Source organism: Zootoca vivipara, chromosome 8, assembly GCF_963506605.1.
Source record: "Zootoca vivipara chromosome 8, rZooViv1.1, whole genome shotgun sequence".
NCBI classification, from domain to species: Eukaryota; Metazoa; Chordata; class Lepidosauria; order Squamata; family Lacertidae; genus Zootoca; species Zootoca vivipara.
The window spans coordinates 85,463,968-85,487,796 of NC_083283.1; the positions used below are offsets into that span (position 1 = coordinate 85,463,968).

Sequence of the window (23,829 nt, forward strand, 5' to 3'; positions counted from 1 at the left end):
GCCCCAGCCAAGACGGGGCGGGGGGGACGCACGCCTTTGCCTTCTCCCCGCGGTTCCGAAGTGGCGCAGCACTGCGGGGAAGGACCCTCGGGACTTTGGAGGGGGGGAACCCAGCTCTTGGGACCTCTGGCGGGCGGCGGGGAAAGACCCTCGACGAAGAGGCTCCGGCAGCTCCCCGCAGCAGCGAAGGTTCAGTGAGTTGCCTCCTCCTCGGGCGGCGGGTCCAACCAACGACGGCAAGGCGAAGTCGGCAGCCAGCCGCTTCTCCACGTCGTCGCCAGCCCCGATCTTTCGGGCACGCACGGCCCCCGCGTGGTTTCGCTCGCCTGGCCCTGGGGGTGAGTAATCGCGTGGAGCGGAGCGGCGCCCCCGAACTCGCGTCTCCTCCTTTCGCTGGTGCGCCGCTTCGCTTGCCGGGAGACGCGGCGCTTTGGGCGCTTCTGCTCTACTGTTGGGGTCCTTCCACCCTGGGAGACCGTGAGAAGGGTCTACCCCTCGGTAGAAATCCATTCAGGTATGGGCTGTGTGTATGGGCTTTGGGCGAGCTGCAGTCACAGAAAGGTAGAGTTGGAAGGGACTCCGAGGGTCATCTTCTAGTCCAACTCCCTGCAATGCAGGAATCTTTTGCTCCGCATGGGGCTCGAACCCACGACCCCGAGATTAAGAGCCTCATGCTCCGCCGACGGAGCTCTGTCAATAGCACAGGCGCATCGGGAGCCACATCGACGGGCTCCTCCCGAATGAGACGCATCAAAGGGGATCGTCCATGTTAACGCGGAGAAACAGCAGGCGGGATCCCGCAGGCAGGGAGGCCGGGCAGCAGCTGCGGACCAAGAGGCGCCTCTTCTGGCTACAGCAGAAGAGAGCGCTGTGAGCTGGCCTGGTGCAATCTGGCAAAGAAGGGACTGTCGAGAGCGCTCAGCTCCAAAACCATTTCCAGTGATTTCTCCCCAAGGGAACATGCTCAGTAAACATCTCTGTCCTGGGAATGAATGGAGAAGATTTAAGGGGAGATGCTAAAGGAAGTCCCTTTGGCAATGTAGAACAAACTTCTGTGAAAATGACTAACAACACATTCTTATGAAAGTCTACTATGAAGTAAGTCCCAATGAATTCAGTGGGCCTTACTCCCAGGTTGCAACTTATTAGAGCAGCTAATAATAATAATAATAATAATAATAATAATAATAATAATAATAATAATACGCTGCCCTTCTGGCTGGGTTGCCCCAGCCACTCTGGGTGGCTTCCAACTCATATAAAAACATAATAAAACATCGAACATTAATAGCAACAATCTGATCCAATATTTAAAAAGTCACAACAATTTTAAAATAAACAACTTATATCAAATAAAGCAATATTCAATAATCCATTAGAAACTAATAGTAAACAGTAAAATTAAACATCATCAAATAATAAACTGTTTACACTTATCAATTACAATAATTACTAATCTATAATCAACAAAGGATACAACGAATGTATTTATTCTTCCCCACCCAGAGAAAGGGGTTGCTTTTGGGGAGCATGCAGGAGCTTGCAGTGTGGAGGAGGAGGTGAGGAATTGAGTGACCGTTCTTCAGGAGTGTTGCATTATTAGATAAATCCATTACCTTATTATATACCTACCTTATTGTGCGCTTTTGTAGCAAGCGGCATTCTAATGTGTCAATGATTGCAAACACAGAGGCAAAGGCTGTTGGTTTTTTTAATAGATTTAATTAACATAAAACACAAGAGCTTGATTTTGTGCCCACAGAGTTTGAGTGAGTCTGTGTGTGGAAACATGCAAAACTGCAGCTTCTGCTCATGGTTTCGCCCAACCTGTTTGCCATATGGGGAGAGCTGTGCGGTGCTGAGCCTGAGCATCAGGGCAGAAGGTGACAGAGTAGATTCACACATTACTCTGCTAATGAGGAAAATACATGTATTTCAGACCTTGCTTTACTTGTTTTAGAATCCTGTGGCAGCTTAAACGTTGGCATGAAACTGTGGAGTTGCAATACAGTACTATCCATAGAATCATAGAATCGTAGAGTTGGAAGAGACCACAAGGGCCATCCAGTCCAACCCCCTGCCGAGCAGGAAACAGCATCAAAGCATCAAGATTTCAGTGGATATCCAGCAAAGGATTTAAATTGATTTACCAATGCCAGGCTATCTGTGATATCAACAACAGTTTGCAAATTACGTACTGTTAATTACATAAATATCACAGTACTTGATTGCATTGCATTTCCCTCTGGCCATAGATTCATGCATCTGTTGAAGTGACCTGTGTAGTCCACAAAGCTTATGACACAAGAATCTGACCTGTTTGCTGCAGCAGGCTAACTGGGCTACTCCTCTGTAAATCTTCCACCAGAGACCAATAAAGAGATCAGGAATGAGATGCTCCCAAGATTGGTTTAAATTGTATAGCTGGTATACCCAGGTAAACTAAGTACAACTGCTACTTATTCTGCTACTTAAGACATGAATGGGTTAGCTCTGCTTGTATCTCTGGTGGTGCAACAGAGTTCATTTCCTTCTACACGCAAAACAAGTACGTGTTTCCTCACTTCTGAAGGTTAACAGGCAAACCAGCTTTTGCACTGTAGTCTCAAAATGCACTGTTCATGCCGATAGCTGGGTATGAACAATTTAGGGTTGCCATGTTTTCGGAGCAGGATCCTGGACTAGATGAACCCTTGGGCTGATGCAGCAGAGTCCTTACCTAACCTCTCCATTTGGGATACCCGTCCTCTTCCACTGAGCTCACTGCTTTGGGAGAGGGGCACACTGAGTGGTGAGGGAGGCAGGGGACTCCTGGCAAGTCAGCCAGATCAACCCTGGCAATCAGTGGGGTAACCAATATTGCAGCCAGATCACTCTCACTATCCTTGATAGGAGGAGTCTTTGATGTGACTGACTAGAATCATAGAATCATAGAGTTGGAAGAGACCACAAGGGCCATCCAGTCCAACCCCCTGCCAAGCACGAAACACCATCAAAGCATTCTTGACATATGCCTGTCAAGCCTCTGCTTAAAGACCTCCAAAGAAAGAGACTCCACAACACTTCTTGGCAGCAAATTCCACTGTCGAACAGCTCTTACTGTCAGGAAGTAAAGCAAGCTACTAGCGGTAGCTGTGTTTGTTTGGTCACTGTTGTTTGGTCATGTCTGCAGGTTCAGAAACCAATTTAGAATTCTATAGCAATTTGCAAACTTAGCTTCTTAAATGAATGTAGTAAAGTGGCCTTAGTCAGGTCAATAAACACCATATGCAAGGGTTGGTTTTGCTCTCTGCATTTTGCTTGAAGCTGTCGAGCGGTGAAAATCATGTCCACTGTTCCCCTTTGGGATTCAGGAAGGGTAGCCTTGGATATTTTTAAGAGACAGTTTGCTAATATCTTTACAATAATTTTGCCGGCCGCAGCTAATAAAGAGATGCTTCGATAGTTTCCGCAATCCACTCAATCACCTTTTTAAAAAAGATTGATAATTTTGACATCCCTAAAGTCTGCTAGGATCTCCTCTGTCTCCAATATTTTTTGATGGGCTTGTGAAGTTGTTGTGTAAGTTCAATTCCACCCACTTTGAAGACTGGCAGGTATCTCATCAGGTTGCTGGCTTTGTTGTTTTTCATTTGGTTAATTTCTCTCCCAGATTTGGAGATACTGCAAGCTCATCTCTAATTTGTTTTTGCAGAATTTGTGAGGACACCTCAGCAGCTACGGGGGAGTTGTGGTTTAGGAGGTGCTAGTAATGTTTTTTCCAGCGCAGTTCGATAGCTTCTTTATCTTTTAGAAGTGTGGTCTGTAGAGTGTAGGGGGGTTATACCATAATTTAATGACCCATAGATGGTCTTTGTGGCTTTAAAGAAACTCTGTACATCATGAATGTCGGCTCAGTGCTGGATCTCTTGAGCTTTTTTTTTAATCCACCTGGTGTTCTTTAGTTCTCTGGTTCTTCTTTGAACCTCAGCCTTAGTGTTGGCATAGGTTTTTTTTCTTAGTGGCACAGTTTCTGTCTCTTTGCCAGATCTGAAAGGCCTTCCTTTTCTTGTCAATCATGCGTTCAACCTCACTGTCAGTCTCATCAAACCAGTCCTGGTGTTTCTTGGTTTGGTGTCCAATAGTTTGCTCACAGGCTGCAATAATGGATGTTTTTAGCTTGGTCCAGTGTTCCTTGATGTTATCAGGGAACTCTGAAAGGAGATGGTCCTTAAGAATCATTTGGAAGCAGTCCTGCTTAATAGGATCTTGAAGGGCTTGAGAGTTCATTTTGCCCCTTTGAGTCTGGCACATTGACATGTAAGAACCCCAACAACCACTTTTTTGAAGTTTTTTAAGGATAAGAGGCAAGAGGGCAGAGGTGGTGGAAAGCAGAATGGTGCTTCAGGGAAGCAAATCAATAATTTTAGAAAGTGAGATTAGCCTAGGAGTTCATGGCACAAACCTAGGGTTGTCTTCAAGCAATGCAGCATCTTGGATGGTCATGGGAGGGGGGGGCCATGAGGGACAAAGCAAGATTGGCAGCTTGGGCTCTGATGGACAGGTGACTCACCGAGGTTGCACATAGCACAGAAAATGCCCGGGGCTGGAGGAGGAAGCAAGCAAGATAACAAAAGGAAGGAGATGGGAGCTGTCAAAATTTTCATTACTGCCGAGTTGACCAGTTTCCCTGCCATAATACCAGTTTGTGTATTGGAAAGGAGACGCAACCTCTTTACATGATGGAGGACTAGTGAAGCTGGGTCATCTAAAGGGACTGGTTCTGGGTTGGCCAGAATCATGACCCAGTGCCAGCGCTTTCTTTAGGTGCCAGTTGCAGATCTGTCTCTTGCTTCAGACGTTTTTGCATGCTGTGGAAGTGCCGATCTCTGTGGTAAAAAGAAAAGCCAACAGACAGTTGACATTTTATCTAATTTGATGAGTGGGTACAGGACTTTGTATGTTTGTTGTTACCCTTCCTAATGTCTTACGATGGAGGGGGGGGGCGGTTACAAGTCTCATAAGTGAATGAATAGCTAAAGTACAGCAATCCAACCCCAGGAAGGGCCATAGGTACATTGTGCGGCAGTGAGAAGCTTGTGCAGCACTGTGATAAGAGAAACAAGTTCTACAGAATATTTTCAGCCTCATATGTCATTGGGACACATTACCAGACATGATATAAAAATCTTAACAGGAGTGTATTCCCACCCACCCTGCACATTTAAAGAAGGGTGAAAAAATACTGTCTCCTACAGAAATTAATTTCAAACACACGTGGTTAAAAACCTTTGTAATTCAGGACTCTGTAATGTTCCTGAGAATCCCGTTTTTATCTTGCTTGTGTTAGCTGTTCCTGAAAGGGGATTTTTAAGCATTAAGATTTAATTCCTGTGTGAAATGCAGCCCTGATTTGCCTGATAAACCTGCATTCGTTTTATGTTCACAGCAGGTTATGCCATTGTAGTGCCAAATACAACACGAAAAGGTTCTACTAAAAATGGTTTTTGCGATTCTAGCTTGACTTTCCTTTCCCATGCTAATGCAAGTGTGTAAACATTTGTCAATTGAATGAAATTGGGTGTTAGAACATAGGAGACGTGGTGGGGGTAAAACAGCAGTCCCTCTAGACTAGGCATCCCCAAACTTCGGCCCTCCAGATGTTTTGGACTACAATTCCCATCCTCCCCGGCCACTAGTCCTGTTAGCTAGGGATCATGGGAGTTGTAGGCTAAAACATCTGGAGGGCCACAGTTTGGGGATGCCTGCTCTAGACCAGGACTACTCAAAGTGGTGGTTCATGAACTAGGCACTGGTCCACAAGCCATTGGCTGTCATTCCTCAGGGACAGCCAAGGCTGGGGGGAACGCTTCAGGGACCAAATATGGTACTTGTACCTGGCACATTGGGGTGGGGGAATTGCTAGTCCACCACATCAGATAGTTTGAGAAGCAGGGGTCTAGCTAGACCATATTGTGGTCCAATGTCATCTTGCAGAAGGGGGAGCAGGTGCTGAGTTTGAGTGAATACTAACTTGACTAAGTCCATTTAGTGATAATTATGTAAACCTTTTCCTGTTGTAAGCCTCCTTGAGCATAGAATATAATAGAATAGAATAGAATAGATTCTTTATAGTCATTGTACATAGTACAACGAAATTGAATGCCATCCCATAAAACAAAACAAAAATACAATTACAGCCACTCACACACATAAATACATACACACTCATCACAACTCCCCAAGATCATATTATTTAGTTACAGCATTTAAGATGCATAGCTCTTGGATAGAAACTGTTCTTTAATCTATTCGTTCTTGATTTGATTGTTCTGTATCTCTTGCCCGAAGGCAACGGTGCAAAAAGACTATATCCAGAATGAGATGGATCCTGTAAAATATTATTTGCTTTTTTAAGGCAACGGGAATTGTATAGTTCTTCCAGAGATGGGAGAGGATGACCAATAATCTTTTGGGCTGTGGTTATGACCTTCTGGAGCACTTTCCTGTCCATGACTGTGCAGCTGGAAAACCAAGCACAGATAGAGTATGTAAGAATGCTCTCTATGGAGCCTTGGTAGAAGGACACCAGCAGTCTCTCACTCAGCTTGTTCCTTGTTAAAAGTCTGAGGAAATATATTCTCTGCTGGGCCTTCTTCACCAGAGCAGTGGTATTCACGCTCCAGGTCATACTCTGCTCTATGGTAACACCCAAAAACTTAAATACAGCCACCCTCTCCACCTGGTCCACACCAATATACAGGGGCTGAATGTCCGGCTTTTCCTTCCTATAGTCCACCACCAGTTCCTTGGTCTTGGCCGTATTAAGGACCAGATTATTATCTCCACACCAACCATAGAGCCGCTCCACCTCGTCCTGATAGGCGGACTCATCCCCCCATAAATGAGCCCCACCACAGTGGTGTCATCAGCAAACTCGATGATTTTGTCGCTGGAGTGGATAGCTGTACAATCATACGTGTAGAGGATATAGAGCAGGGGACTCAACACACAACCCTGTGGGGAGCCGGTGTTGAGGCTAAGGGCTGTGGACATATATGACCCCACTCTAACCCTCTGGGGGTTAAAACCCAAAGACAAATGGAGATAAAAAGTCTAAGCGCCTCTAGTTTGGACATCAGTCTAGGGGGGAGGATAGTGTTAAAAGCAGAGCTAAAATCCACAAACAGCAGCCTCGCCTAACTCCCCGGCTGCTCCAGATGGGACAGAGCGTCACAGATTCCATGGTTTTAACTATGGAATAGGTGGCATACAAATATAGTGATGGTGATGGTTAACAGCTCTGTCTCTTAGCCCTTTCACTACAGTATCTTTTCAATGCCATGAGAATCCTCTGTTGTGAAATAATTTCCGGCCCTATCATTTCCACACAAGAAGCAAATTGCCCAGGAAAAGTGATTTGTAAGGCCTAGGGATGAAGGAGGCTTTTGTGCTAATTTGTGGTTTTTATTCCCTTCCCCATGCCTCAGGGTATAGGATCTCTTCATCCCATGGGATAACCGTCCACAAAGATTCCACTTCAGGGAGATGGTAGAGGAGAAGGAAAACAGGATGGATGGCTTGGTTGAGCAGAAGAGTGTCGTTAAGCCCAGCAAAGCCGCTGACGCCAAGAAGAGGAATGGGCTGATTAACACCAGAAACTTGATGACCGAGGGCAGGGAAGGTTTGGTGTCTGTGTACCCCACCCCCCAGTATCCGAGTCGGCAGATTGGTGCTCTCTACTCTCCAGGCTACCCACGGAATGACCCGGTGCAGCAACTCCTTGACCCCAACACACTACCACAGAGAGTGGAGTCCCGCTACCACCCGAATATCATCCTCTATTCAGAAAGCATGCTGCGATCGTGGGGAGAAAGTGTGAGTGCAGAGTGCTGTGAAACGACCTTCATTGAAGACAGGTCACCCACCAAAGACAGCCTGGGATACTCTGTTAGCCTCTCCACGGATGAGATCAAGATCCATACCCTCTCCTATGAAGTGGAAGAAGAGGATGACTTTCAGGAAGTAGAGGTTAGGCAGGTCTTCTTGTCATTAGTTGCAGGAGTTTTTCTATGATGTGGTCTGGTCCAATGGTATGCCTTTATTATTACACGATTAAAGACTACTTGGAGTCCAAATGGACCACCAACAGAAGAGGTTGCCCGTTCCCTCTCTGCATGAGTGGCTACTCTGGGCTACCATCCTTCCAGCTGGTCTCCCATTGCAGGTGAGTAATTCTGCTACATCTCTCCATTAGGTCACGTATTCCCAGTGCAGAGACATAGCAGAATTACGCAGTCAGAGAATCCTTCCCTGCTCAAGTGGTGAGTTTGTTTTGAAAAATACTGTATATTTTAAAACAAACTTAAAATAAGTTTTTATTTCTGTTTTTCAGGTGACACCACTAAGATTCTAGTGTTTGTGTATTGCTGTTTATGTGTTTAATTAATACCAGTGTGGAAGAATACATATAGTTGAAACATGTTCTGTTTGCTCAGAGTGGTTGTCAGTCAACACATGTATTTAAACGAAGCTTGTACGATGGCAGTTCTTAAAATGGTGTGTGGCTTCAGTGTAAGTGAAAAGTCATGAGTAAAACCCACTGGATGTTTCCTCAAAACTACCTTCATTTTCAGTTTGTGGATTTTTAGGCTACACTTGGGACAGTCCTGAAACATCAGGTGGGGGAGCAGGTAAATATTTGGCTCCCTGCTTGGTACTTGCAATATCCTCTTCCTTTGACCATGTGGTGTAGAGTAAAGGAAAATCTATTACAAAATCTCTCTCTCTCTCTCTCTCGTATACGCACACACACACACACACACATTTGTGAATTAGTCTGTGTTTTGCTACCCAGAGCTTAATACCACATGATCTTACACACACCCTTTCAATTGAAAACATGGATTTGGAGAGGATCCCTAACTTGGCAGAGAGAGGGACAGACTGTATCAGTACAGGACATAGCATTTTACATTGAAATACAGGACAATCCTGTATTATACAGGACAGGTGACAACCCTATGAGATGTCCTAAAATCCTGAGAGAAAATAGACTGCTATTGTTTTGTGTCTTTCATTTTTAAATTTTTTATTTTGGAAGCAAATGAGACTCTTCCCTTGCAGAGCCCAATGCAAGCAAAGTGAAACTGTTTTAATTTCAGTTGTTTTCAATGGGATACATTTAAGCACATGTGAAATCAATGAGACTCGAAGGTACTTTGCTTCAGTTGTAGTCTCGTGTGCTGTCTAAATCTTTGTGGAAAGCAGTTAAAGTACTGCAATACAAATTGTACTGGAATTAATATTCTTGCCTAGTTACCCAGCCATCCCTAATATCATTGCTCAGATGCAGGATCCCTAGCAGACAATTATATTAGTTGCCTGACGTTGTTCCAAAGATTTGCTCCTATACATTAAATAGTGCCAGGAATACATTCTTCAGCCAATGAAAAGCCCCATGCCGATAAGGAAGCAAATTACAAAATGTGTATAGAATATAAAATGAAATCATGCAGGTCTGGATGCTGGCGCAATTTCTTTTCCATTGCACAGTCGTTAGATGTTCTCGATATGTTCTTTTTGATTTCATTTTTGCAAAAGCAGAAAAAAGTCAAACTGAATGCTGTTATCTGATTGATTTATTTTTTACTAAGATTGGGAGAATCATAGCCCCCCTCCCTAAAGTCATGCTATCATTTTAATTGAAATGTAGCTCTCAGGAGAAATTGAGAAACCAGGGGTGTTTCTCCACACAGCCAAAAATTTTAAAACAACAACAACAACAAAATCTAGTTTCCTTTATCTCAGCAGCCAATGGTGCCATCAGGGCAGGACTTTGGGTTGAGGTTCAAAGCCCAACTGAGATGAATGAGCAGGGCTGGCTTGCCATATTTTGAAGTAAACAAAGTAGTAGCCATCAAAACAGGAATCCTCCATTAAGTCCAGAGCCTAAAATTATCCAAGTGCACCATCGACACCAGTCCATGTGCACAAAAACCTCCAGCATTGCCCAGGTGTAAAACTTGGGTTCATTGATATTTAGTCTGCTGACTGGCTCAATTTAATTAAGACAGCCCATGAACGGAAATAATCTTGCTTTTCTTATACTCTCAGCCTGGTAAAAAAATAAAAATAAAAGGGGAGGGGGGACCACAGTCTTTAATGGCTCAATTTCACATCCCTTAAAATAAAAAAAGTCTTTCTAAGCCTTTTTCTTCATTTGGCGAGCCTCTGAGTTGCTTCTTTGGCAAGACTATCACCAACTATACATTGGAGTTTAGATACTAATTCTCATAGGCAACATTCCTCTCTGTTGGTAGCTGATGCATTGGTTTGAGTGACTTTTTCTTGGGAATATGTTTGGTGTTCTTTCTACTGTTACTCTCAGCGAAGTGCCTAAATTAGGGGTGGGTGGGGAGCTTCAGGCCTGGGCACCCCCACCCAGCAGTCAGGAATGTCCCTAGGCTACGCTTCCTCTCTAGGTCACATTATTCATTGGCCCTGCTCCATGCTCTCCCCAAGTACTTTTGTCTTGCTGGAATGTGTCTTTGAAGTGTGATAATGCCTCTTGCTTGCCAGCACAGAGAGCTAGGGCGAGGCATGTCACCGACTGTGCAAATGCAGTCCTATTGCCTCTGGCTCAACCCTCTGCTCACACAGCCCCTGGGATGTTGCTCTCAAGGGAATGCGGCCCTCAGGTTGAAAACTCTTTCCCACCCCTTGTCTTAAATAACGGTGTCCTTCCAAAACATAGTTCAGAATGCCTCCTAATTCGGATTTTTATCCAATGTGTCTCTCCTTACTCGGTTTCATGCCAGCTTCCAAAATTCTAACGTGTTCTTATTTTTAGTGTCTTCAATTGCATCTTCAACTGTTCGCTCTTAAGAGTTTCTGATCACAGTACTGATCTACACAATGCAAAATGCTGATACATTGGAGAGTTCTGTTTTCTCCAGGAAAATAATAATCTGTGCTTGCACTGAAACCTGTAGAAATATTTTTAATTCAGCCTCAGTGGTAATCTTGAGATTAGTCTACAGATCTGAAGGCTTTTAACTAAACATTTGAATGAGAGCAAGTATTGGAATGGAGAGAAGAAACAAAATGATTTAGCATGGTGTAGCTGTGGGTGCTGTATTTAGTTTGAGGAGACCCAAATTCAATCCCTGCACAGTGTGAACTTGGACCAACCATTATCACATTGCCTAATCTTCCTCCTAGGACTGTTGTGAGGATAAAGAGGCATGCATGCCAACCAGAGTGGGAACTTGTTTCTGATACACACCTGGACTGTAAATTCCAAGTGTAGCCCTGACGCTCGCCATTGCTTTCTTGCCAGACTACCCTCCTTGTCTATTTCTGTCAGACACTTTCTTTTTTTGTGAACAAGCTGTCAGTCACCAGCTGGCATGGCTGAGAAGGAATTCTCCCTGGATTCCTGGTTGGTAGCTAGGAGCTAGTGCTTTCACCAGGTAATTTTAATAGCAAATTACATATTTATTGGTATTGGTTCACCTGTTCTGCACTCAGTGCTCTATTCTATTCCCCTGCTCATGTATTGAATCAGCGTGCGAGATGGAAGCAAGGGCACACTGAGTGCCCACCCTCCACACTGCACACGCCAGCTTCCTCTGCCCCCAGTAGCCACACATACAGAATGTGCATCATGCTTGAAGGCTGGAACCCCAGTTGTGTAGGATTCTTAATTGTGCAGAAGTCTTCACACATGCAGCTATACCCATGAAGACTTATTTCATAGAATCATAGAATCATAGAGTTGGAAGAGACCACAAGGGACATCCAGTCCAACCCCCTGCCAAGCAGGAAACACCATCAAAGCATTCTTGACACATGCCTGTCAAGCCTCTGCTTAAAGACCTCCAAAGAAGGAGACTCCACCACACTCCTTGGTAGCAAATTCCACTGCCGAACAGCTCTTACTGTCAGGAAGTTCTTCCTAATGTTTAGGTGGAATCTTCTTTCATGAAGTTTGAATCCATTGCTCCGTGTCCGCTTCTCTGGAGCAGCAGAAAACAATCTTTCTCCCTCCTCCATATGACATCCTTTTATATATTTGAACAGGGCTATCATATCACCCCTTAACCTTCTCTTCTCCAGGCTAAACATACCCAGCTCCCTAAGCCGTTCCTCATAAGGCATCGTTTCCAGGCCTTTGACCATTTTGGTTGCCCTCTTCTAGACACGTTCCAGCTTGTCAGTATCCTTCTTGAACTGTGGTGCCCAGAACTGGACACAGTACTCCAGGTGAGGTCTGACCAGAGCAGAATACAGTGGTACTATTACATCCCTAGATCTAGATGCTATACTCCTATTGATGCAGCCTATAATTGCATTGGCTTTTTTAGCTGCTGGATCACACTGTTGACTCATGTCAAGTTTGTGGTCTACCAAGACTCCTAGATCCTTTTCACATGTACTGCTCTCAAGCCAGGTGTCACCCATCCTGTATTTGTGCCTTTCATTTTTTTGCCCAAGTATTTGCTGCTGGTGTTTGCACTGTATGCTCAGGTGCCAAGGGATGAGCACATTTGTAGAGGCAGAGTAGTCACTTGATTGGTTTTCTTTTCTGAAGTGGGCTCCTCATGCTCACAGGGTCCATATTCAAGGGGTGGTGGTGAAATGTTTCTCAGTTATCCCAACAGGAGGGTCACTTGAGACTGGCACGCTAGCTACAGTGGGCAGAAGGAGTGGCATATTAGTAGCCCCCCCTACCCTAGACACATCAACCAGCAGAAGGGCTGGAGATTCAACTGCTTGCAGATGAGCTTTTAGTTGGAGTCCCTGTCCGTGCTACACCAAACTTTCCTGGAAGTTACAATCAGTAAACTTGTGGACTGATTTATGGCCGAGCAAAAATACTGCCACTGTTCTAAATTCATCACACTATACACAGAAGGGGAAGGGAAGAGAGTTTCAGTGAATTTTCCAGCAGAGTGAAATTATTAGTGCAGGCATCCCCAAACTGCGGCCCTCCAGATGTTTTGGCCTACAACTCCCATGATCCCTAGCTAACAAGACCAGTGGTCAGGGATGATGGGAATTGTAGTCCAAAACATCTGGAGGGCCGCAGTTTGGGGATGCCTGTATTAGCAGTAGCAGTTCCCCCCTCCCCAGTTTCTTTGAAGAGTTGATGCCACAATTGGTGGGGCTCCTTTCAGTATCCACCAGTGGGCAGCTGTCATTTTTGTTTCCCAGAAAGTCCAGAATAATGTTATGCCTGAGGCATTCTGGGAAACAAAAATGGCAGGTGCCAGCTGACGGCTATTGAGAAGAGCCTGCACCATCACTATCTTTTCTTTTTTGTTTTTGTTTTTAAAGAAATTGTTACTTTGCATCTGTCACCCATGATAAAACTGCCCTCACTAAACATTTCAAACAGTTGGGTTGCCCTTGAAATATTTCCCACTTTCATGAATTTCACCCCTCCTCACGAACGACTGTAGCTCCTCTCCAGTTTCATGCTGAAGGTTATCTATTGAGAACCTCATCCTTAGCCTTAGTCACTGTGCCAAGTTCAGTCTTTTTTTTAATTTTTAAAATTCTTTGTTCAGATAATTTTAAAAAGATACAAAATAATAATAATAATTTAGTAAAAAGCCAAAGAAATATCAAAAGAAATGCCACATTTACATAGTGTAAAAAAAACATTTACACCAAAATTGGTAAAAAAGCATACATAAATGAATCAACAACATCCATAGCTGCCAAGTTTTCCCTTTTCTCGCGAGGAAGCCTATTCAGCATAAGGGAAAATCCCTTAAAATAAGGGATAACTTGGCAGCTATGACAACATCACAAAGAAGGAGAAAAAAAGAAAAAGAAAAAAAAGAGAAGAAGAGAGGGAAAAGGAAAAAATTCTTTTTACTTCCTATTATTTACAGCATGCTTCCCTTTATGTATTCTTTGTCCATTGCTATATCTCCTACTTTACTTATTTACAGATCTCTGCATTATCTATTATTATGTTTTCTCTTATGTTTTTATTCTAAGCACATCACTAAATTGTTTTCTAAATTTTCTTTCTCCAGATAATCTTGGACATATTTCCATTCTTCCATAATTTTTTGCCTAGATACATTTCTGATTATAGCCGTTAGTTTCGCCATCCTCAAATAATCTATTAATTTTTCCTGCCACTCTTGAACCGTTGGTAATCTATCTCCTTTCCAGTTTGCTGCAATTAGAATCCTGGCAGCTGCACTTGCATAGAGTAAGATATTTACTCTATCCTTTCGTATATTGGATGAGATCAGAATTAATAAAAGAATTTCAGGACTTTTCTCGAGAAAAGCCAAGTTCAGTCTTTTTTCTTGTGCCTCATTCCCTCTGCTGTAGGCACAATCTTAACCCAGGCTGGCTTTGGAGTTATTCTAGAGCATGGCAGAACCTTGAGATTTTGCATGTGTGTGAGATGCTTTTTATATAATTGCCAAGTCACATCTTTCTCTGTCTCTCTCTCTCTCTGCCCCCTCTCCCTCAGAGACACACACATTCAATATTTAGGAAGGCTGGTGATGAGGGGAAGCTAGTGCAGACTACTGAGAACACAAAGATAAAAGCACACATCCCCAGACAAATGTCTTAGTCTGCAGTCCTATAACACTTACCTGGGAGAAGCCCCATTGAACTCTGAGACTTACTTCTAAATACAGTAGACAGTTACAGGATTGCACTGCAAATCAGGAAGGGGGGGGCCTGCAGATTAACTTTATTCAGGCACTAAACTATTTATGACCATTCTGAAGCTGCCATGCATGAATAATGACTGCAACTTCAAATGATTATGAATAAATTAGTACTCCTTTCAGCCATTTACTGCTGATTGATAAATGTTAAGATTTGAGAAATATTGAATAACAAAAGTTCTGAATTATGAAAAGTTAGATTAACATTTCATGGGAGGTGTCCGTGCTCTGAGCTTTTCACTTGAGCTGCCATGCTCTTTTATACAGCAGAAGTGTCTCTTTCCACAGCAAATGTTTGCTAGACCTTGGCCAATTTAATGTCTACAGAATTCTACACTTGATCTTAACAAAAAGACCGAGAAGCATTTTTTTATAAAAAAAATCACTCAGTATGGCAGTGGAATCTTATAGTATAGACGTCATTTAAAAACAACAACAAAACTCATGGTCTTTGTTGGCTTTACCTTTGCAAGAGATGAAATAGAACACACCATTCCTCATTTTCCAGATAGAGTCCAGAACAGCAAATTAAACTCTTTCTCCAAGAACATAGGTAAAGGGTAAAGGACCCCTGACAGCTAAATCCAGTTGCGAACAAACTCTGGGGTTGCGGCACTCATCTCGCTTTACAGGCCGAGGGAGCCGGCATTTGTCCGCTTCCGCAGACAGTTTTTCCAGGTCATGTAGCGAGCATGACTAAGCCGCTTCTGGCGAAGCCAGAGCAGCACATGGAAACACCGTTTACCGGTACCTCCCCACCAGAGCGGTACCTATTTATCCACTTGCACTGCGTGCTTTTGAACTGCTAGGTTGGCAGGAGAACATACAAGGTGGTTATTGGTACACTGCACCTAAAGGCCTCTCCAGATGCAAAACATAACCTGACCTTCATGTGCCAAGGCCCCAAGACCACCCCATTCCCTAGGTGAAAAAACCAGTCGAAACACGGTATATTGATTTATGGGATAAATTAAGGCCACAACTTTAGATGTGAAGGTTTGGCAGCCCGTCTGCTGAAGGTGGGCCTGATGGTAAACCCACCTCTGCCTGGTCCCCTGTAACCTGGCTTCTCGCAGCGAGGCAGAACAATGGGGGTGGAGACGCTCCTTCAGGTATACTGGACCGAGGCTGTTTAGGGCTTTAAAGGTCAGCACCAACACTTTGAATTGTGCTCGGAAACGTACTGGGAACCAATGTAGGTCTTTCAAGACCGGTGTTATGTGGTCTCAGCGGCTGCTCCCAGTCACCAGTCTAGCTGCTACACAATTCAAAGTGTTGACTTAATTCAACAGGGGAGAGGAGAAAGTGTACATAGCGTAGAATGTTAAGAACACGGGTCACGTCGGGTCAGCAACCTTTTTCAGCCGTGGGCTGGTCACCGTCCCTCAGACCATGTGGGGGGCTGGACTATATTTTTTTTGGGGGGGCGGGGAATGAACTAATCCCTATGCCCCACAAATAACCCAGAGATGCATTTTAAATAAAAGTACACATTCCATTCATGTAAAAACACCAAGCAGGCCCCACAAATAATCCAGAGATGCATTTTAAATAAAAGGATACATTCTACTCATGTAAAAACACGCTGATTCCCAGACCATCTGCAAGCCGGATTAAGAAGGCAATTGGGCCGCGTCCGGCCCATGGGCCTTAGGTTGCCTACCCCTGGTTAAGAACATCTGTTCAGCTTTCTGCCATTGAGAAACTACTACAACTAAAAAGAACTTGATTGTGGTTATGATGAGCCCCATTTTCTTTTTCCAAAAGCAGCCAAGATTAATGTGCAAGTTCTAAATAATGCTAATCATAAAGATGAAGCCTGAATGTATTCCCCTTTTGGTCAAATGCTTTCTCATTTTGTGGAAAGCTCAGTTGGTGATGAACAAGAAAAAAAGGGTCAACTTGCCTTCTATAGTCCCACATACTGTGGGCTAACCCTGGCTTCTTAGAATTATAGAATCTTAGAGTTAGAAGGGACCCAAGGTCATCTAGTCCAACCCCCTGCAATGTAGGAATCTCAGCTAAAGCATCCATGACAGATGGCCACATGACCTGGAAAGCTGTCTGCAAACAAATGCTGGCTCCCTTGGCCTGAAAGCGAGATGAGCGCCACACCCCATAGTCCCCTTTGACTGGACTTAACCATCCAGGGGTCCTTTACTTCTACCTTTTTTACCTCCCCCAGATAATGAAATGTATTCTAGAACTCTCTGGAATGGATGTAAATGGTCATCAGGCAGAATTTCCCTTGAAACACTAACATTGGCAATTGATTCTAAATGCCTGGATGTTGTTGTTTTTTTGCTTTGGGGACAATTCCCAGAAATGAACGGAGCGAGCTTGTTTTTCTCAACAGTTCTTCAACCTGGCTAAGCACTCTAGGCTTCATCAGATGGATGTGTTTTGGGACCTGCCTTGTGACTCAGAAGCCTCCTTCCTACTGCAACCAAACCATCTACCAGTGTTGTTGTTTTTCATTTCACAGAGTGGCAACCTTATGATCCATGTGGTGACTCATCCTTCCTTGTGTTAGAGGTTCTGGGAAAAGGGAGGGTGTCCCTTTCCTGGGAAGGACAACTGAAGGCAGCCTGTGGGCTTTACACCACCTTCTCTAGGTTTAGGGGACTTTCTGTCTGAACTTGATAGCTTACTTATAATGCTGTCCACCTCTGAAATTCAGGATCACCACAATCACTCACACAGGTCCCTTGGCTTACAGAGGCAGATGGAAGAGGAGAGACTTCTCAGTAGGTAGCCTTAAGAAACCACCAGTCTGTACCTTGCCTGCCCCAATTCATATTACATCATCATGATATTGACCTGCCTTTAACATTTGAAATGTGCTACGCACTTTCTACAGCCAGGGTTTCCTTTTCTTTCAACAAGAGCACGCTGCAGACTTAGACAGATTCCAACAATTTTTTTTACAAAGACAGCCTATCTTGAGACACAATGGAGTGCGCCTGGCAGGGTGTGGGTGTGTAGTCAAACTGCTGCAGTAGCAGCACTGAAGGGACCAGCCCCAGGGTGCAAGCTTGAAGGTCCTGGACTGCCCAGATGACAAGACCCCCACCTCAGCCTCACTGATGTGATCCAAAGGAAAGCAGAGCAACACGTTTGGCACCAGCTTGGCTTCTAGAGCTGCCGGAAGGACATACCTGCCAATTTGCTGTCAGAGAAATAAGGGACCGGGCCAGAAATAGCAGACCAGAAGTCGCACTGCAGCCATTTTGGAACTGGGCAGAGCAGCATCAAAAGTCGCTTCTGAGCATGCTCCGCCCAGTTCCAAAATGGCCGCCGCACCAGAATAAACCGGGGGGAAACAAAAAAATCCGTTTTTTCAGCTAGGAACAGCTGGAAAAACGGGGATTTCCCAGGGAAAACGGGAGACTTGGCAGCTATGCGGAAGGAGGCATACAAGACACCACCCAACTTTCTTAAGGACTCTTTATAATGTTAGCCTAGATATATAGCTAGATACAGAGCCTCTTAAAAACAGGCAGCAGATTCTCTGAGGGCAACTTGTGCAGCCTTCACAAAACCATATCCCCGGTTTCAGCCACAGACCCTCAGCTGTCTTTCTTCCAGGTCCGAGGCAAGCTGCCTGTTTCACTAATTCACCCCCTCCCACTGCAGAGCACCCACCTGAGACCCCCCCCCCCCAATGCTCATCTGAGAAAGCCCCCACAGTTGCTAGGAAATAATACATTTTCTTGTCAAGGTTCCGATTGCTTATTCCCAATGATCAGGGCAGCCACATTCACAACAGTATTATTGATAAGGTGTGCTAGTTTTTAAAGAAGCTTTTGGCTAGTCAGTTCAATTTTAAGGAGTTATTTTAATCAGATATCTTCTTAATAATAGAATTGTAGAGTTGAAAGGGATCCCGACGGTCTTCTAATCCAACTCCTGGCAGTGCAGGAATCTTTTGCCCAATGTGGGACTCAAACCCACAGCCCTGAGATCAAGAGCCTGATGCTCTACCAGCTAGCTATCCCAGATATATAGCAAACTTGAAATAAATGACCACAGATCCAAAAGGGGCAGGCAATAAGGATGCGCCTCTCTAATCAGTGTCCTCTTCACGTGCCCTTCCTCTTGCTGTTCCAGAGCGATTATTCAAGTGACACCGACAGTGAAGACCATTTCCTTATGATGCCGCCCAGGGACCACCTCGGACTCAGTGTGTTCTCCATGCTCTGTTGTTTCTGGCCACTGGGAATTGCTGCCTTCTATTTGTCACATGAGGTAATGTAGAATTCTGTTATCTCAGTTAGCAGTGTGTGCAGGCATGCACTGCTCTGTTTATGCTGAGGGCGTGATGAAACCATGGACTGCGTAGACAGAGCTGAGTATGTAGGTGGCAGGATGACCTTGCGCCTCCATTTTTATTTCTGTGTAGCAACTATTCCCCTCCCTGGTCTGATATTTTAAGCTTGCCTTATCGACTGTACTCAGGAGTTCTGTCCGTTTCATGCATTTGAAAGAGAGGAGATAAATTCTCAGCGCAGGTGCTTGGATGGCTTTACTTTAGGCTAAACATGCAGAAGGTTGTACTTAAGATAAGCTCACCATGCAAGAGGTTGGTTGTCAGAAGTAATAATTTAGAATTCCGAAGCTTAACTTATTAAAATTTGATATATCACTGAAAGTTTCAACCCTTCAAAAGAAGAGAATCGGGACTGAAAGACCAAGGGGAAATGTGTGGGTGCATGAAGTATAAGTTGAAAGCAAACACAGTACAGTGGTACCTCGCTAGACGAATGCCTCACAAGACGAATTTTTCGCAAGACGAATGCGTTTTGCGATTTCAATGGAGACTCGCAGACGAAGTTTCCTATGGTGTGCTTTGCAAGACGATTTTTTTTCGTCCCATAGGGTGCCTCGCAAGACGAATTTTTTTTATTCGTCTTGCGAGGCACCCTATGTGAAACCGCACTTCAATGCGTCCCTTTGGGAGCTGCTTCGCAAAACGAATTTTTCGCTATACAAAGCGACTCGCAGGACGAATTAAATTCGTCTTACGAGGCACCACTGTATACAGGACTATAGGATGTGGTTATTGCTTACATGGGGCAGAAGTTAATGTGGGCACTTTAATGTAATGTCTATACTTCTTGGTGCATTTGAATTTGTAAGTCCCTTAATTTTTCTTTCAAACTGAAGGGCTTTTGATCCTAGAATGCATTCAAATGAAGCACAAAACCAAGATCATTTTTGATGAGAGATCAAAAAAGCATTGAGGCTCTTTAGTGCATTTTCCCCATCTGCCAACATTGTTAATGCAGGATAGAATTGAGAATCCATCTGGTTCCTTCCATTGCTAATTTTAAATGCCTGTGTGAGGCTGTGATCCAGTCCCCACTTACCTGGGAGGGAGCTGCATTGAATTTAGTGGAGCTTACTTCTTGCTACTGTGAATTTGACAGTCACTTTATAGACTGATTTAAGCAATTGGCTTCCTTCTGTTGCAAAAATCCCTAAAAATATACCCATTTTCACGAGCGCATGGCACATATGATCATATAAATGTCACCAGCCCCTATGAACTGCTGTCAGGCTTGCCATCCTGCCACTTGTACAGTGCTATTGCAAATACTGTAGAGAAAACTAAAATAGTGGAGTGGAGAAATCCTAGGCTAATGAGTGAGGATGCTCTAGGTAATAGACATTTAAAGATGATCGATGCTGAAGGATCCAAGACCTTTACAAGGAAGTCTGCACTGTTATCTTTAATTCTGTCTGCTCTTGAACAAGCTGGCTTGCCCTGTGCTGATGATGATCGGAATTCCCCAACTTAGAATTCCGTTTGTGTTTTGTGCCTGCTTTTTATTTATTAAAGCTCTTGGCCTGCTGCTGAAAACGTTTCAGCCTGAAGACTGTGTTAAATTGGCTCATCAGTCATCTTGATGCAACCACAGTCTGGCCAAGTATATTTTGTTTTTGTTTTTCTCCAAAAAGGAAACTGCTGGAACTCATAACCGCTGCAGAGGTGTCCTGCAGGACAGCAAAGGAGGGTTGATTTTGGGGGGTGGCAGCGTTGTTCCTCAAGGTCATGTGAGGTGGATGTCTCTGGTGTCAGATTTTCTTCTTTTTCATCATCATTTAATTTGTACACTGCCTTTCCGTAGTTAAAACCATGCTCAAGACGGCTTACAACATGAAAAGATTTACATAATTACAAACATGACAAAAGTAATTTCCCAGCCCAAGAGTCTGTTCAGTAGGCTCAGCTTTTGTAGCTGGAGTCAGTCAGGGCCTCACCCTCCCAGGCCAGGTAGAAAAGCCTGCAAGACAGGGGGTAGGTTTTCTAGGACTCACAGGCAGGATTTTGCCATTAACCATGGCAGAATGACCTACTCTAGTTACACAGCATGCTACAACATACAAGTGGTTTTTTGCAGCTCTTTTTCATTTCATCTGGGCTTGTGTCGAAGAACTTCCCAAAGGATTGTTCCATATGTAATTATTGGGCAGGGGACTGCCATTTTGAGTTTCCTCTTCAAGCACCAAAATATTTTGGGCTGCCCCTAGATGTACTGATGTTGACTGTTTGTATGCACACATGTTAATGAAGGTAATGAGGTTTATTGCAAGATGATATTGTACTTTGACATTTGTATTTTGCATGTGATCAAGGGGGTAGGGGAGAGATTCTGCCAGATTTTAGCAGTAAAAGTCATACATGTCTACATAATACAGTGAGTATGCCCTGGAATAAATACACATATATTTTCCCATCCATGGGTAGCTAGTCTTCCCCTGCAAATTGCAATCCTACCTGCTACATTGTGGGTGGTGAGGAACCTCTGAAAAATTGAATAATGGGGCTGTATGTAACGTGTGTGTGTGTGTGTGTGTTTGTGTGTATTTGTGTGTATACACAAATACGCACAGTATTTTTCCATGTAAAAGACCATGTTTTTGCTTTTTAAAAATGGTCAAAAATTGGGGGTCAATTTTTGTGTGCACAGTGCCAGTGCTTTGAATATTTAGTAAAAAAAAATTATTTGGCATTTAATAAGTGAGGCTGCAGCTTAATGTGTTTCATCTGTTTATGCCAAAAATGGATACCAGGTGGCAAAGACAACAAAATTACTAACTCAGAAAGTCCTATTCGATGCACCAGTTAGTCTGTGACAGGGCAATCCTTTATCTTCCTGTGCTTGATGGAATGGATCTGACTTTGTAGTATTTGGCTATTTCTACCTTAGCACCCGTTTTAAAAGCCCAAACTATACGGTATACAAAAAAAAAGGCTAAAAAAATTAATTTTCCTCTTTAAATTTGCAGAGTGCACCATATCCAGGTTTACTAAAGAGAGCTTTTCATCCCCTTACAGACAAACAAAGCCATTGCCAAAGGGGACTTCCACCATGCAAGCTCCAGTTCACGACGAGCCCTCTTCTTGGCTGTGCTGTCCATCACTATCGGAACAGGCATCTATGTAGGGGTTGCCGTGGCGCTTATAGCGTACCTGTCCAAAAACAATCACATATGAAACTTATAGAAGTGGACTGCTGTAGAACGCCACAGGAGGCCATGACATTTCAAATATCACTTGTTTTGATGGTAAGAAGGGCTGCTGTAAATAATTTTGTACGATTTGAATTCTGAAGAAGAATGTTCAGGGTCTACACACACACCCCCTCCAGTTCACTTTGAATGTTGGCAGTGCAGCCATTGCGAGAAGCCAAGAAATGCAGGTTCTTTCCTGAGATCCAGATATACGTCTTCAGAGCTCGTTGCTGTTCTGAGCTGGACCAAACCCAAAGGGAGCTCTGTCGCATATATAGCCTTGAACATGAGGTTCATCTGTCAAAAGGTGAGAGGCATCTGAATGTAGAGACCTAAAGCTCCACACAGCTGGCTGTTTCCTACAGAAGAAAGGCGATTCCTCTCTCAGCTTTGGATGACTGAGAAGATGAAACAGCTGGTTCCGTGCATATTCATGACCATGGCTCAAATATCACCTGCAAAGTGAATGTCATATAGGAATAGCAGGAGCCCTACAGGGGGGGCGGAACCAAAATGATAAGTTCTTCTGGTCCATCACATCCAGAGGTGAGACAAAATGAGGCAGCAGATTTGGGGTGTTGAACTCATGGAACAAAGCTATTGTGAAAGCTTCCTGTGCAAGCTGCGTTGAAACCAAAATGAGGTGTGCAGAAGTACCGTCACGTTCTTGTGCAGCTCCTGTTCATTTCAGTGGAGCTTCCATTGAGCTTCTTGGTGCATTGCTAATGAGAGGGTTTGTCCCTCTCAGGTGCCAAAGTGTCTTGGGCTGGCCCTGACCCCACTCTGAAAAGGACTGGCTTGCAAAGCATGCAGCTCTTTCTGGCAGCATCTTTCTCAACAACTAAATATAAGAAGCCTGACCACAGATTTAATGACAAGGCATGGAGTTCCACATCACAGCATGGACCAAGAGGTCTGGTTACAGGACCCTGGAGTGTCAGCCTGATGGTACAAACCTTCGTTCTTGGTTTATGGACTTTCAGTAATGCTGTGAGACATTCCCCATTCTCTAGTAGCGATGTTCGCCTAAAATAAACTCAAGTGGGCAATGGGCATATTGAAAAGAATTAATATTAAAAATCAACTGAAAATAATATTTATTTTGTGTATTACTGTGCTTCTGTTTCTTTGGTGTTCTTCTGATCTCCTGAAGCAACACCTTACTTAGCATTTTGCAGATTTTTGTGAAACCACTCGTTGCAATGAACCATTGTATTTATCTCTGTTTATTGCTTTTAATCAAGGCTGTTAATCTGAGGTCCTGTTAACACTGAATTTGTTTATTTTCTTTTCCATTTTTAAAAAAAGTGCCGCTTGAAATTAAAGGGCATACAGATGTGGAACTATTTTTGTGCAAGTTTAGGAAGTTCATTAAAATATAAGAAATGCAGATGTTGTATCATGTAATTTGCCTACTTGATAGAAGGGGAGCAGGTGGTTTTTACCTTTTACCTACTTGATAGATCTTGCGCAGTCAGTTAGCAAAATGTGAACAGACAACTGTCAACTGTGACAAAAGTGATGAAAGAGGGTCATTTTACAACATATCCTGCAGGAAACGTTTGTCCAGATACCTGTATAAAGCCTATACCAATATCAAGAGACTTTGTTATAAAATTCTGGG

General features: G+C 43.8%; 1 protein-coding gene across 1 annotated transcript; it reads left to right on the forward strand.

Annotated features, from left to right (window-relative positions):
* The first annotated feature begins 7,303 nt into the window (after positions 1 to 7,303).
* On the forward strand, positions 7,304 to 23,759 carry SYNDIG1 (synapse differentiation inducing 1). Its single transcript, XM_060278155.1, has 3 exons — positions 7,304 to 8,010; positions 18,798 to 18,935; positions 22,030 to 23,759. Exons 1-3 carry the CDS (start codon positions 7,528 to 7,530, stop codon positions 22,186 to 22,188), a joined length of 780 nt encoding a protein of 259 aa, XP_060134138.1. The 5' UTR covers positions 7,304 to 7,527; the 3' UTR covers positions 22,189 to 23,759.
* Positions 23,760 to 23,829: the final 70 nt, after the last annotated feature.

What these genes read in the sequence shown, in the direction of transcription:
- SYNDIG1 (XM_060278155.1), top strand. Translation starts at nt 7,528, where the DNA reads ATGGTAGAGGAGAAGGAAAACAGGATGGATGGCTTGGTTGAGCAGAAG. An exon ending in ATGACTTTCAGGAAGTAGAG is followed by an intron (nt 8,011 to 18,797) that starts GTTAGGCAGGTC and finishes TTGCTGTTCCAG; the next exon opens with AGCGATTATTCAAGTGACAC. An exon ending in CCTTCTATTTGTCACATGAG is followed by an intron (nt 18,936 to 22,029) that starts GTAATGTAGAAT and finishes ATCCCCTTACAG; the next exon opens with ACAAACAAAGCCATTGCCAA.